The sequence below is a fragment of the Theropithecus gelada genome, chromosome 7b, assembly GCF_003255815.1.
Source record: "Theropithecus gelada isolate Dixy chromosome 7b, Tgel_1.0, whole genome shotgun sequence".
Lineage (NCBI taxonomy): Eukaryota > Metazoa > Chordata > Mammalia > Primates > Cercopithecidae > Theropithecus > Theropithecus gelada.
The window spans coordinates 40,345,471-40,361,254 of record NC_037675.1 but is presented as its reverse complement, the minus strand read 5'-3'; the positions used below and the strand labels follow the sequence as shown (position 1 = coordinate 40,361,254).

At 38.9% G+C, this 15,784-nt stretch overlaps 1 protein-coding gene across 2 annotated transcripts in view; it reads right to left on the bottom strand.

The window, feature by feature from the left end:
* The window catches only part of MIA2 (MIA SH3 domain ER export factor 2), a 118,149-nt gene that overhangs the window by 87,286 nt on the left and 15,079 nt on the right, over positions 1-15,784 (bottom strand). The window contains exons 5-6 of one of the 2 annotated variants that reach the window (XM_025391675.1): positions 10,563-10,781; positions 10,358-10,458 (exon numbers count right to left, since the gene is read on the bottom strand). In XM_025391675.1, the coding sequence (XP_025247460.1) occupies positions 10,358-10,458; positions 10,563-10,781 (320 nt within the window). The remainder of the gene's footprint in view (positions 1-10,357; positions 10,459-10,562; positions 10,782-15,784) is intronic. The other variant, XM_025391676.1, reaches the window with a different exon arrangement.

Genomic DNA, 15,784 nt, shown 5'->3' with positions numbered 1-15,784 from the left:
ACTCAACCTAGGTGCCCATCAACGGTAGATTGGATAAAGAAAATGTGGTACATATACACTATGGAATATTATGCAGCCATAAAGAATGAAATCCTGTTCTTTGCAGCAACATGGACGCAGATGGCGGCCATTATCCTAAGTGAATTAATGCAGAAATTGAAAACCAAGTATCACATGTTCTCACTTATAAGTGGCAGCTAAATCTTGGGTACATACAGACATAAAGATGAGAAAAATAAACACTAGGGACTTAAAAATGAGGGAGGGAGGGGATCAAGGACTGAAAAACTTCCCACTGAATACTATGTTCACTATCTGGATGACAGAATCAATAGAAGCCCAAATGTCAGCACCACAAAATCTACCCTTGTAACAAACCTACACATGTACCCCTTGAATCCAAAATAAAAATGGAAGTAAGAAAGAAAGAAAGGGCTGGGCGCAGTTGGCTCACGCCTGTAATCCCAGCACTTTGGGAGGCCAAGGCGAGTGGATCACTTGAGATCAGGAGTTCGAGACCAGCCTGGCCAAGATGGTGAAACCCCGTCTCTACTAAAAAATACAAAAAATTAGCCGGGCGTGGTGGTGTGCACCTGTAATCCCAGCTACTCGGGAGGCTAAGGCAGGAAAATCATTTGAACCCAGGAGGCAGAGGTTGCAGTGAGCTGAGATCACTCCACTGCACTCCAGCAGGGGTGACTGAGTGAAACTCTGTCTCAGAAAAAAGAAAAGAAAGAAAATAAAAAAGAAAAGAAAGAGAAGAAGGAAGGAAAGAAGGAAGGAAGGAGGGAGGGAGGGAGGGAAAAGGAAAAGAAAAAAGAAAAGGGAAGGAAAGGGAAAGAAAAAAAAGAAAAGAAAAAAGAAAAGAAAGATGCTAGGCATGATGGTTCAAGCCTGTAATCCTAGCACTCTGGGAGGCTAAGGCAGAAGGATTCCCTTGAGCTCAGGAGCTCCAGACCAGCCTGGGCAACATAGTGAGATCTCGCCTCTACAAAAAAATAGGAAAAAAAAAATCCACCAAGATCAAGTTGGCTTCATCCCTGGGATGCAAGGCTGGTTCAACATACGCAAATCAATAAACATAATCCATCACATAAACAGAACCAAAGACAAAAACCACATTATTATCTCAATAGATGCAGAAAAAGCCTTCAACAAAATTCAACAGTCCTTCATGCTAAAATCTTTCAATAAACGAGGTATTGGTGGAATGTATCTCAAAATAATAAGAGCTATTTATGACAAACCCACAGCCAGTATCATACTGAATGGGCAAAAACTGGAAGCATTCCCTCTGAAAAGTGGCACAAGACAGGGATGCCCTTTCTCACCACTCCTATGCAACATAGTGTTGGAAGTTCTGGCCAGGGCAGTCAGGCAAGAGAAAGAAATAAAGGGTATTCAATTAGGAAAAGAGGGAGTCAAATTGTCCCTGTTTGCAGATGACATGATAGTATATTTAGAAAACCCCATTGTCTCAGCCCAAAACCTCCTTAAGCTGATAAACAACTTAAGCAAAGTCTCAGGATACAAAATCAATGTGCAAAAATCACAAGCATTCTTACACACCAATAACAGACAAAGAGCCAAATCATGAGTGAACTCCCATTCACAATTGCTACAAAGAGAATAAAATACCTAGGATTCCAATTTACAAGAGATGTGAAGGACCTCTTCAAGAGGAACTGCAAACCACTGCTCATCGAAATAAAAGAGGACACAAACAAATGGAAAAACATTCCATGCTCATGGATAAGCAGAATCAATATCATGAAAATGGCCGTACTGCCCAAGGTAATTTATAGATTCAATGCCATCCCCATCAAGCTACCAATGACTTTCTTCACAGAATTGGAAAAAACTACTTTAAAGTTCATATGGAACCAAAAAAGAGCCCACATTGCCAAGGCAATCCTAAGCCAAAAGAACAAAGCTGGAGGCATCAAGCTACCTGACTTCAAACTATACTACAAAGCTACAGTAACCAAAACAGCATGGTACTAGTACCAAAACAGAGATACAGACCACTGGGACGGAACAGAGGCTCAGAAATAACAGCACACTTCTATGACCATCTGATCTTTGACAATCCTGACAAAAACAAGAAATGGAGAAAGAATCCCCTATTTAATAAATGGTGCTGGGGAAACTGGCTAGTCATATCTAGAAAGCTGAAACTGGATCCCTTCCTTATATCTTATACAAAAATTTTTTTTTTTTTTTTTTTTTTTTTTTTTTTTTTTTGAGACGGAGTCTCGCTCTGTAGCCCAGGCTGGAGTGCAGTGGCCGGATCTCAGCTCACTGCAAGCTCCGCCTCCCGGGTTCACGCCATTCTCCGGCCTCAGCCTCCCGAGTAGCTTAATTCAAGATGGATTAAAGACTTAAATGATAGACCTAAAACCATAAAAACTCTAGAAGAAAACCTAGGGAATACCATTCAGGACATAGATATGGGCAAGGACTTCATGTCTAAAACACCAAAAGCAATGGCAACAAAAGCCAAAATTGACAAATGGGATCTCATTAAACTAAAGAGCTTCTGCATAGCAAAAGAAACTACCATCAGAGTGAACAGGCAACCTATAGAATGAGAGAAAATTTTTGCAATCTACCCATCTGACAAAGGGCTAATATCCAGAATCTGCAAAGAAGTTAATAAAATTTACAAGAAAAAAATCAAACAACCCCATCAAAAAGTGGGCAAAGGATATGAACAGACACTTTTCAAAAGAAGACATTTATGCAGCCAACAGACACATGAAAAAATGCTCATCATCACTGGTCATCAGAGAAATGCAAATCAAAACCACAATGAGATACCATCTCACACCAGTTAGAATGGCGATCATTAAAAAGTCAGGAAACAACAGGTGCTGGAGAGGATGTGGAGAAATAAGAATGCATTTACACTGTTGGTGGGACTGTAAACTAGTTCAACCATTGTGGAAGACAGTGTGGCGATTCCTCAAGGATCTAAAACTAAAAATACCATTTGACCCAGCGATCCCATTACTGGGTATATACCCAAAGAATTGTAAATCATGCTACTATAAAGACACATGCACACATGTGTTTATTGTGGCACTATTCACAATAGCAAAGACTTGGAACCAACGCAAATGTCCATCAGTGATAGACTGGATTAAGAAAGTGTGGCGCATATACACCATGGAATACTATGCAACCATAAAAAAGGATGAGTTCATGTCCTTTGCAGGGACATGGATGAAGCTGGAAACCATCATTCTGAGCAAACTATTACAAGGACAGAAAACCAAACACTGCATGTTCTCACTCATAGGTAGAAACTGAACAATGAGAGCACTTAGACACAGGGTGGGAAACATCACACACCAGTGCTTGTCCTGCGGTGGGGGAATGGGGGAAGGATAGCATTAGGAGAAATACCTAATGTAAATGACAAGTTAATGGGTGCAGCATACCAACGTGGCACATGTATACATATGTAACAAACCTGCATGTTGTGCACATGTACCCTAGAATTTAAAGTATAATAATAATTTAAAAGAAAAACTAGCCAGGCATGGTGGCACATGCCTGTTATCCCAGCTACTCGAGTGCCTGAGATGGGAGGATTGCTTCAGCCCAGCAGGCTGAGGCTGCAGTGAGCTGTGATAGGGCCACTGCACTCCACCTTGGGTGACAGAGCAAGACCCTGTCTCAAAAGATAGGAAAAAAAAAGAGAGAGAGAGAGAGAGAGAGAAAAGAAAAGTGCTAACAGGAAGTAAATTTTCAAAAGACATCCATTAAATTTTCAAATTACTCTTGCCAAGGCTCCTTGTGGAGATTTGAAAGAGATACTCTTCTTCTCTTTCCATTGTTGAACCAGGAGAGTCAGTATACTAGTAGCTCTCCAAAATCTGCCTCCTTGGCCAGGTTCAGGAAACTGAACAATGAGTTTGGTCTGGACTGGGCAGAACTGCTTCTCTAGTTTCCTCCTCACTCGTCAGGGCATCTCTGAAGAAAAGGCAGAGCCCCAGTCAGGGGCTTACAGACAAAACCCCCATCTCCCTGGGACAGAGCACCTGGGGGAAGGGGCGGCTGTGGGCAGAGCTTCTGCGGATTTAATCGTTCCTGCCTGCCAGCTCTGAAGAGTGCAGCTGATCATAACAAGAGGGATTCTACCAGCACGGCGCACCAGCTCTGCTAAGGGGCAGACTGCCTCCTCAAGTAAGTTTCTGACCCCCACGCCTCCTGACTGGGAGATACCTCCCAACAGGGGTCAGCAGACACCTCATACAGGAGATATCCGGCAGGCATCAGGCCAGTGCCCCTTGATGTAAGGAAGGAGCAGACAACAATCTTTGCTGTTGTGCAGCCTCCACTGGTGATACCCAGATGAACAGAGTCTGGAGTGGACCTCCAGCAAACTGCAGCAGATCAGCAGAAGAGGGGCCTGACTGTTAGAAGGAAAACTGACAAACAAAGCAACAACATCAACATCAACATAAAGGACCCCCACACAAAAACCCCATCCAAAGGTCACCAGCCTCAAAGATCAGAAGTAGATAAATCCATGAAGAAAAGGAAAAACTGGCACAAAAACGCTGAAAATTCCAAAAACCAGAATGCCTCTTCTCCAAATGATTGCAACTCCTCTCCCACAAGGGCACAAAACTGGACAGAGAATGAGATTGATGAATTGACAGAAGTAGGCTTCGGAAGGTGGGTAATAACAAACTTCTCTGAGCTAAAGGAGCAGGTTCTAACCCAATGCAAGGAAGCTAAGAACATTGATAAAAGGTTACAGGAACTGCTAACTAGAATAACTATTTTAGAGAGGAATAAATGACCTGATGGAGCTGAAAAACACAGCATAAGAACTTCGTGAAGCATACACAAATATCAATAGCTAAATCAATCAAGAGGAAGAAAGGGTATCAGAGACTGAAGATTAACTTATTAAAATAAGGCGTGAAGACAAGATTAAAGAAAAAAGAATGAAAAGGAACGAACAATGCCTCCAAGAAATATGGGATTAGGTGAAAAGACCAAATCTATGATTGATTGGTGTACCTGAAAGTGATGGGGAGAATGGAACCAAGTTGGAAAACACACTTCCAGATATTATCCAGGAGAACTTCCCCAACCTAGCAAGGCAGGCCAACATTCAAATTCAAGAAATGCAGAGAACACCACTAAGATATTCCTCAAGAAGAGCAACGCCAAGACACATAATCATCAGATTCACCAAGGTTGAAATGAAGGAAAAAATGTTAAGGACAGCCAGAGAGAAAGGTCAGGTTACCTACAAAGGGAAGCCCATCAAACTAACAGCAGATCTCTCTGCAGAAACCCTACAAGCCAGAACAGAGTGGGGACCAATATTCAACATTCTTAAAGAAAAGAATTTTCAACCCAGAATTTCATATCCAGCCAAACTAAGCTTCCTAAGTGAAGAACAATAAAATCCTTTACAGACAAGCAAGTGCTGAGGGATTTTGGCACCACCAGGCCTGCCTTACAAGGGCTCCCGAAGGAAGCACTGAATATGGAAAGGAAAAACCAGTACCAGCCACTGCAAAAACACACCAAAATGTAAAGACCATCGACATGATGAAGAAACTGCATCAACTAATGGGCAAAATAACCAGCTAGCATCATGGCAACAGGATCAGATTCACACATAACAATATTAACCTTAAATGTAAATGGGCTAAATGCCCCAATTAAAAGACACAGAATGGCAAATTGGATAAAGAGTCAAGACCTGTTGGTGTGCTGTATTCAGGAGACCCATCTCACGTGCAAAGACACACATAGGCTCAAAATAAAGGGATGAAGGAAGACTTACCAAGCAAATGGAAAGCAAAAAAAAGCAGGAGTTGCAATCCTAGTCTCTGATAAAACAGACTTGAAACCAACAAAGATCAAAAAAGACAAAGAAGGGCATTACATAAAGAGCTAACTATCCTAAATATATATGCACCCACTCAGATTCATAAAGCAAGTTCTTAGAGACCTACAAAGAGACTTAGACTCCCACACAATAATATTGGGAGACTTTGACACCCCACTGTCAATATTATGACAGATCAACGAGACAGAAAATTAACAAGGATATTCAGGACTTGAACTCAGCTCTATACCAAGCAGACCTAATAGACATCTACAGAACTCTCCACCCCAAATCAACAGAATATACATTTTTCTCAATGACACACAGCACTTATTCTAAAATCGACCACATAATTGGAAGTGAAACACTCCTCAACAACTGCAAAAGAATGGAAATCATAACAGTCTCTCAGATCACAGCGCAATCGAATTAGAACTCAGGATTAAGAATCTCACTCAAAACCAACTTGATTACTTTTAAAGCTCAGATAAGTTTTCTTTCTAAAATTTCTTGAATTATTGCTTCCTTCTCTTCATTTGCCTTCTCTCTTTCTGGAAATTCTATTCTTGGCATAAGTCTCCTGGCTTGTTATATATTTTCTCTTTTTACTCATAATTTCTATTTATGTTTTTCTTTTTTAGATAGTTTCTATATTTGAACTTTCAAAACACTTATTCAGTTTTCAGTAGTGCTGATTCCAATTTCTTCACATTTTTGGAATCTTTAAACTTAAAAATCATTTTTTTCCAAAACCTTTTGCTTTCTCATAATTTTTTTGTTATATTTTTAAAAAACTGCCTCATTTAATTTCCCATTGCTTTTGACGTGATGGAATCATTTAAGAAATATCATTTTAATTTTCAAAAGAAAAATGTAGTGTTGATCCCTAGTACTTGAACATTACAAAGAAAGTATGTTCTGCACAAAATCTACCTGCAACTACCATTGAATTGGAAGAATTACCTGAAGTATTTAGACAAGAAGACAAGGAAACCTTTCACCTAAATGTAACTGGAAAATTGCTCAAATTTTCCATTTACTACAGCTATTCAAATCTATATTATGGGTGCTTCATAGATACATTCAGATTGTTAGAATCCTAGATCTAGCAGGAACTCTCAGAATATTTAGTCTGAAGATTATGAACTTAAACCTCTGTAGAGACCAAGCAGTTGACATAAATGTAGGAAAATGGAGAGTCCATGTCTATGTAAGCAAGCACTAACCAACTTGAGTTTCTTTTTGCTCAAGAAAAATTGACAGCTATATATCACAGTCTTCTTTTTCAAAAGAACCCAGAAATTCCGATTTTAATATGAGCTCACCTTTTAAATGCTGACAACTCATTCATAATTTTCTTAGACAATACAAAGCCAGTTTTGACCAGCAGCCTGTGATCTCATCTCAGTTCTGATACTGGAGTTTTCAAACTGGGACTCCTTCCCAGACAATAAGTGACTTTCCAAGATCACAAGATAATTAACATAAATGTAAATTCAATATTTTCATGTCTAAATAATTTCATCCAAAATGATCCAAGTAAAATGTATTTAACTATGTTTACTGAGTCCAAAAAAAAGCATATTTAGTATAGACTTTATTAAACACGCACTTTATAGAGAAGTGAATATCATGTATTGATTAGCAAATTATCTGTTCAATTATTTAACTTCATATAATTGGTGGAGGAGGGGGTTAAAAGGGGAGGGTTATGTCAGCAAGACATACCAAAAAATATAATTAATTCCATGGGGAGTTGAAAGTTTTATTATGGACTATTTTGTAATTATCATTATTATTAGTTTTTTTTTTTCTCCTAACCTGGGACAGATTTCTAACTAACTTTTTCTGGTTTTGTTTTGTTTGTTTGTTTGTTTGAGACAGAGTCTCACTCTATGGCCCAGGCTGGAGTGCAGTGGCACGATCTTGGCTCACTGCAACCTCTGCTTCCCAGGTTCAAGCAATTCTCATGTCTCAGCCTTCCAAGTAGCTGGGATTATAGACACGCGCCACCACCCCCAGCTAATTTTTGTATTTTTTGTAGAGACGAGTTTTCACCACGTTGGCCAGGTTGGCCTTGAACTCCTGACCTCAAGTGATCGGCCCACTTTGGCCTCCCAAAGTGGAGCCACCATGCCCGGCCTAACTAACGTTTTATAATCAACATCTTCAACACCAAATCATACAGAATAAATTAATGATTTCTCTGGACTTATTTATCACGTAATGTCAACTCTCTTGAACCAAGCAAAAAAAAAAAATTAAGTGAGGAAGAGGCCTCCCAAAGCAAAATGATGTATGTTATTAAGCCCAGTTTTCACTAAGACTCAGTGGCACCACCATCTAACGGGTCCCCCAAGCTAGAAACCTCATAAGTTATCGGGTCCCCGAGCTCGAAACCTGGTATCCTCACTTTTCCTTGTAATTCTCCATGCTGCATTCAGTCAGTCATTAAATCCAATGATTCTGTCTACAAAAGATCTATCCAATTTGTCCTTCCAATCATTTCGACTACAACCATCGATGGTAGGCCAGAGGCTAAAAAATGTGGCCAGTGGGCCAAATCCCACTCACAGAATGTTTTTTTCTGACCTGCATTATGTTTTATTTTACTCTGAATATTTGCCAGTATTAAAAACTGCGAGATTTCACACACAAAAATCCAGATTTCCAGCTTTTCTTGAAAATCAGAGTATCTGGGGAAATGAGGCTGAAGGTAAGTAGTACCTTTATCCTTTAGACAGGGCATACAATCTCTAGTTGGCTACAGTTCTCACCTTTACCCACGCTTCACTCATTTCATTTGAGTTAGTAAACGCTGATTTAGATTTTCGCCTTTTCCTCATTTTCAGAACTAACACAACAGCTTCTTGACTGAACTCCATGCCTCTGGTCTTTACTCCTTTAATCTTTATTTGACAGCATTGACAGACTTTATAAATAAAACTTTTTCATTTTACTCCCTGCTTAAAATTCAATAGTGTCCCATCATCTATAAGATAGAGTTGAACTCCCTATTATTTGACCTCTCTGTACTTCTTCAACTTCAATCTATGTTCAAACTCAATTGCTTATTGTGCTCCAGAAGTGCCATATTCCCTCCCACTTCACTACTTTAAAAGTGCTCTTCTCAACCTACAATGCCTATCCTTTCTTTGTCTGGCTAACTCCTACACTTCCTTCAAAATCAGCTCAAATATGATCTTCTCTGGGACACTCTCCCAGGCTCCTTCTCCCCACCCTCTCTACCTAACTCTCCCAATCAATCTACTAGGCAGCTACTCCTGCATATCAGTAGCACCCTGTGACTATTATAGGACTATATTAAAATTATTACTTTTTTATATGTGTCCTCCAACTAGAGTGAGCTCCTTGAAAACAACCACTATTGGCCGGGCGCGGTGGCTCAACCCTGTAATCCCAGCACTTTGGGAGGCCGAGGCGGGTGGATCACGAGGTCAGGAGATCGAGACCATCCTGGCTAACATGGTGAAACCCCGTCTCTACTAAAAATACAAAAAACTAGCCGGGCGTGGTGGCGGGCGCCTGTAGTCCCAGCTACTCGGAGGCTGAGGCAGGAGAATGGCATAAACCCGGGAGGCGGAGCTTGCAGTGAGCCGAGATCGCGCCACTGCACTCCAGCCTGGGTGACACAGCGAGACTCCGTCTCAAAAAAAAAAAAAAAAAAAAAAAAAAAAACAACCACTATTAATTTCAGCTTAGATTATAAATAAGAAGATAAAAGCGCTTCCTCAATTATTTCTATCATAGCAATAGATGAGAAAAGCAACATTTGTAAAAGGCCTCTTATATGCCAAGTACTACAGCTAGTCCTTTTGCAATATCTCATTTAATAGTAAAATTTACAGCAAGTGAAAAAGTGAATAGAATTTGGAATTTCAGTTACAGTTTGGTTAAATTTTGATATTTTAGTTGCTTTTGTACCCCTACGTTATACCATTTTGAGGTTACAACTCTCAATTGAATACAAACAAGTTGCTTTTCATTTTCGGTTTTTTTTTTTTTTTTTTAAGAGATAAGGTCTAGCTATGTTGCCCAGACTGGTCTCAAACCCTTGGGCTCACTCTTCCCTTTTATTCTCTTTGTTACATTCAGTCAAAGGCTCTTCCTGCCTCAGCCTCCTAAGTAGTGGGAACTCCAGACACACGCCACCATACCCAGCTCCAGTTCCTATTATTCCTGAGTTAACTTATTTCGTACATAATTTTCCCTAATTTGAAAAATGGGGAGGGTGAGGTAAAAAGCAAACACTGCTCAAGGTCAACATCAACAAAGCTTAGGGAAATGTTTTTAAAAATCAATATCCATTTGACAAAACATTCATATAAACAGAAATCTTACAGGTAAGATGTCATGGAAAGAGAAACATTACATAAACATTATACAGGGAGGATTCACTCAAACATATTTTGTAGCCACTCTTATATTTAGCAAAATAGGTAAAATTATTGCAAAAGGTTTAAAAGGCAAACTTACCCTTTCTGTAAGAATTACAATGGATGAAAATGCAGAATTCATGAAATCATAACCATCAATTTGGAATAAGTATTTCAGAATCTGAAACTCAGAAGCATCTTCTGTTGATTTATAAATAAAAATATGTTAACATGATATTATATAACTTCTGATTCTAATTTCTTCCTTAATTGATGCATTGGAAAATAAATAACCTGCTTCTTACCTTTTTGAGAAATATAATTTTGAGAAGACAAAGAATTATCAGTTGAAACCATCTGATTATTTAGCAGGGTATTTTCCACAGATCTGTCTATCTCAACCAGAGCAGGCCCTTCAGTGTCTACTGATGGTTTTGAATTTTCATCACTATCTTTAGAAGATGAGGGTTTGAAATGTACTTCTTCGTGAATTCTCATAGGTAACTCTATATTAGAGACCATATCTACAAATAAATAAAAAGAAATGTGTTTTTCCCAAATACTTGCTTTATTGAGGGCTCCCCTTTTGTTTTCTAGGCAGGTCTTTTTTCTGAACTTTTGTAGGTCATTTTGATACTTCGTTAAAGAAAGGATACACCAAAACATAAATTGTATCCTGTGTTACCTTTCTATTGCTAGTAAGATAAATTACCAAAACTTGGTGGTTTAAACAATGCAAATATATCCTCTTAGAGTTCTGAAAGTCAGAAATTCTAAAACCAAGGTGTTGAAGTTGGCAAGCCTGCATTCCATCAGGAGGCTCTAGGGCAGAATCCATTTCCTTGCTTTTTCTACTTTCTAGAGGCCTCCTGCATTCCTTGACACATGGCCCCACCCTCCATTTTCAAAGCCAGCAGTGTAGCATCTTCTTTTTTTTTTTTTTTTTTTTTTTTTTGAGACGGAGTCTCGCTGTGTCTCCCAGGCTGGAGTGCAGTGGCCTGATCTCGGCTCACTGCAAGCTCCGCCTCCCGGGTTCACGCCATTCTCCCGCCTCAGCCTCTCAAGTAGCTGAGACTACAGGCGCCCGCCACCACGCCCGGCTAGTTTTTTGTTTTTTTAGTAGAGACGGGGTTTCACCATGTTAGCCAGGATAGTCTCGATCTCCTGACCTCGTGATCCACCCGCCTCGGCCTCCCAAAGTGCTGGGATTACAGGCTTGAGCCACCGCGCCCGGCTCATCTTCTAATTTCTGTCTCTCTTACTCTGATACACTTACGTTCCTCTTATAAGGAGCCTTGTAATTATATTAGACACACAAGGATAATCTCTCCATTTCAAGGTCCCTAATCACATTTGCAAGGTCCTTTCCACCATGTAAAGTAATATATTCTCAGAGTCTGGGGGTTAAGATACAGACATCTTTTAGGGGGCTTTTATTCAGCCTACTACATAGCCTTTTCTTTATTCCTCAGCCAAGGAAGAATTACAAAAGCTATATGTAATTCTATTCTCTACATGCCTTTTTGTCCTAAAAATTACTTTAAAAAAAACCCCTAAAACTAACATAACTGTCAACAATTCTGTTGTACTATATAAGCATATGACTAAGAATAAGGCAACACATAGATTCCCTTCAGATTTTATGCCTGCTATGTATGCATTTGTTAACCAGAAGGTGTAATGTCTAAAAAAAATTATCAGTGTGGTCCTGAAAAACAATAATAAAGAGTAGTAAGTGAATTGTTCAATGTCTAATTTTGCTCTTTGAGCTTATGAGTCTTAACATAGCACTTTGACACTGTCATTTATTTATCATTGTTTAAAAGAGGAAAGTCCCTATTGAGCAAACACGTATCAGTAATTTAATAATAGCACCTGTGGATAATAATACTTAAAAGCATTCAAATCAGGAGTCTGAATTCAAAGGGATTATTGTACATACAGGACTCAAGTAGTGATCTACAATAACGTTTAATACTATGAGAATAAAAGGATTATTCAATAAATATACTCAAATTTATACATAACTATATTATTTTAAAATATTGTTTTACGGCCGGGCGCGGTGGCTCAAGCCTGTAATCCCAGCACTTTGGGAGGCCGAGGCGGGTGGATCACGAGGTCAGGAGATCGAGACCATCCTGGCTAACATGGTGAAACCCCGTCTCTACTAAAAATACAAAAAACTAGCCGGGCGTGGTGGCGGGCGCCTGTAGTCCCAGCTACTCGGAGGCTGAGGCGGGAGAATGGCGTGAACCCGGGAGGCGGAGCTTGCAGTGAGCCGAGATCGCGCCACTGCACTCCAGCCTGGGCGACACAGCGAGACTCCATCTCAAAAAAAAAAAAATAAAATAAAATAAAATAAAATATTGTTTTAAACTGCATTTGAAATAAATATATAATAAGAAAAATGAATATTCCCTATTCCATTTTCATATTTAATTATATTTTTAGGTATTATTTACACAATTAAACCTAAGCTTTAAGATTTACATTAAATATGGATATGCTTTTCTTTATTATTGCTTATTAGTAGAATTTTAAGTCAAATAAAATAATAATTTTTAATATTTAACTGTACTTGGGAAACTCATTATTTAAGTATGCACAATTGGAATCCTTTTGTAAAATCGTTATTCATGTTGTAATATAAATAATTGTTCCCTAATTTACCTGTTTTGTAAATTCCTAAATCAATATGTTAGTTTTCTGTAAATGTGGTTATCTCAAGTCTGAGCCTTTCACAAACATAGATTCAAGATCCGTGATTCATCTTGCTTATGCACTATAATTACAGCAAGTTTTCATTTGTTATTCCCTGAAAGAGCTGTTGAAATCTGAAAAGATTTGCTGTTTAATTCTTTCTCTAATATCCAGAAAATAGGGCCTGTGGCTTTATAGAAATCTTTTAGGATGCTTTTTTAAAAACAAATTTTTGCATGATCTCAGGTTGTTTTTCATTCCATTTTTATTTAATATTGTAGTGTTTTGGAATAACCCACTTTGATAATAAATGACATCTTTTTTTCTGAAATTTAAAAGAATTTCTGAATATTTTCAAAAAAGTTCCTCAAAACTAGTTAAAATTGCAGCAACATCCTATTCTCATTTAACTATTTACCAATTTTAGAAATTCTTCCAGTACCTCTATATGAAATGATAAATTTTAAATATTTATGTGTGTGTGTGTGTGTGTGCATGTGTGTGTGTGTGTGTGTGTGTGTGTATATATATATATATATATATATATATATATATGAGACTGAGTCTCATTCTATTGCCCAGGCTGGAGTGCAGTTTTGCAATTTCAGCTCGCTGCAACCTCTGCCTCCCGAGTTCAAGTGGTTCTCATGCCTCAGCCTCCCGAGTAGCTGGGATTACAGGGGCACACCACCATGCCCGGCTAATTTTTGTATTTTTAGTAGAGACGGGGTTTCATCATGTTGGCTAGGCTGGTCTCGAACTCCTGACCTCAAGTAATCTGCCTGCCTCGGCTTCTCAACGTGCTGGGATTATAGGTGTGAGTCACCACACCCCGCCAATATTTTCTTCAGAGAGAAAGTGTCACTGTGTTGTCCAGGCCAGCCTCGAATATCTAGCCTCAAGCGATCTCCCACCTCAGCCTTTCAAGTAGCTGGGACTATAGGAGCATACCAACACTCCCCGCTAAATAAAATTTACAAAAATGATTTTTTTGTGAAATTCTTTTGAATTCCTGGAGTTTCTATGATTGTGCTCTAAAATATTTTTGTATATCAATCTTTGGAATCATCTGGATTTCTGTATCTAATATTGTTTTGTTGTAGTCTGTCTTCCTTCTAATTACTGTGACCTGCCTTTTCTTAAATATTCCTTTAGGATCTAACAAGTTTAGAATAAGAGAATTTACCTTTTAATTAGCCTTTAACAACCTAAAAAGGTCTCTAAGCTTTTTAGTCATAAAAAGCATCACACCTGCACCTTTCTCATTTGGAAAAGGGTTAGAATCTAAATATCTATATGTTGGTTGAGGATGTTGAGTAGAGAGCTCCCATCTTAGGGAATGTTAAGGTACTACATATAGTTCTGGAAATTCAAAAAAATCACCTGGTTCTAATGGAAATGTGTTTCCTTCAGAGTTTGTTGCCCTCTTCCTGTGAAAGGTTTTCTGTCATTCTAGGGTTTAATTGTTTTTGTATTATTGCTCAATATTTGCTGCATTTATATTCTGTCCATCACAGAGTCATAAGGATGGAGATGTGGAAAAGTTTTATTATAAAATGTTCTACTTAAAAAACAATCCACATGTTTTTAATCATAGGAATTGCTAGATACCTGGACATCTAGATCTGAAAGTATTATCTTATATTCTGCTCTCTTCTGTTGCCCTCTGTTGAACTCTCAGAATTGAGGAACTTGGGGGAGAAAGTTGAAAACTTTTTCCCTTTTTTTGCTTGGGTTTTCTTATTACATTGACACTTAAAGGAAACCCTTGTTATCAGCTGGGCACAGTAGCTCATGCCTGTATTCCCAGCATTTTGAGAGGCTGAAGCAGGAGGATCCCTTGAGCCTAGGAGTTGGGACCAGCCTGGACAACATAAGGAGACTCCATCTCCACAACATATAAAAATAAATTAGCTGGGTCTAGTAGTGGTGCACACTTGTCGTCCCAGCTACTCAGGAGGCTGAAGTCAAGGGATAGGTTGAGCCCTGGAGGTTGAGGCTGCAGTGAACTGTGATCACACCACTGCACTCCAGCGTAGGTGACAGGGTGAAACCTTGTCTCAGAACAAAAACAAAAGAAAACTCTTGTTATCATAGTCCTTCTTAGGAAAAGCAAAACTACAGACCTAGAATAAGATCTAATTTAGGAATCAAAACTATTTAATTAAAGTTTCCCTTAGTTGGCCGGGCACGATGGCTCACACCTGTAATCCTAGCAGTTTGGGTGGCTGAGTGGGGCAGATCGCTTGAGCTCAGGAGTTCGAGACCAGCATGGGCAATATAATGAAACCCTGCTTCTACAAATATGCAAAAATCAGCGGTCGTGGTGGCACGTGCCCATAGTCCCAACTACTTGGGAGGCAAAGGTGAGAGAATTGCATGAGCCCAGGAGGTCGACGCTGTGGTGACCTGAGATCATCCCACTGCACTCCAGCTTAGATGATAAAATGAGACCCTGTCTCAAAAACAAAAAAAACAAAACAAAACAAAAAGTTTATCTTAGCTTAGGTTTCTAAGAAAACCATTCAAATATAGTTGTATTGGGAAGGTGTTATTGCTAAAAAGTGAATGTGAATGAGAAAACCCACACCTACCAGAATAGAAAGTCAATAGACATTGTCTAAAATAGGGTAATCAAAGCAGAACAGTATAAAGATTCGATTTAGAAAACTCTTAAATACTAAAAAGATACTGCTTTAAAAACAAGAAAAGAAAATTATTGTCTCTGGGAAAGCAGTGGGAGTGGAGGTAGATGGAGGGAACAGACATTGCTATTGTCGGGGAAAAAAAAAAATACCTTAGCACTATTTCAAATTTTAAACTA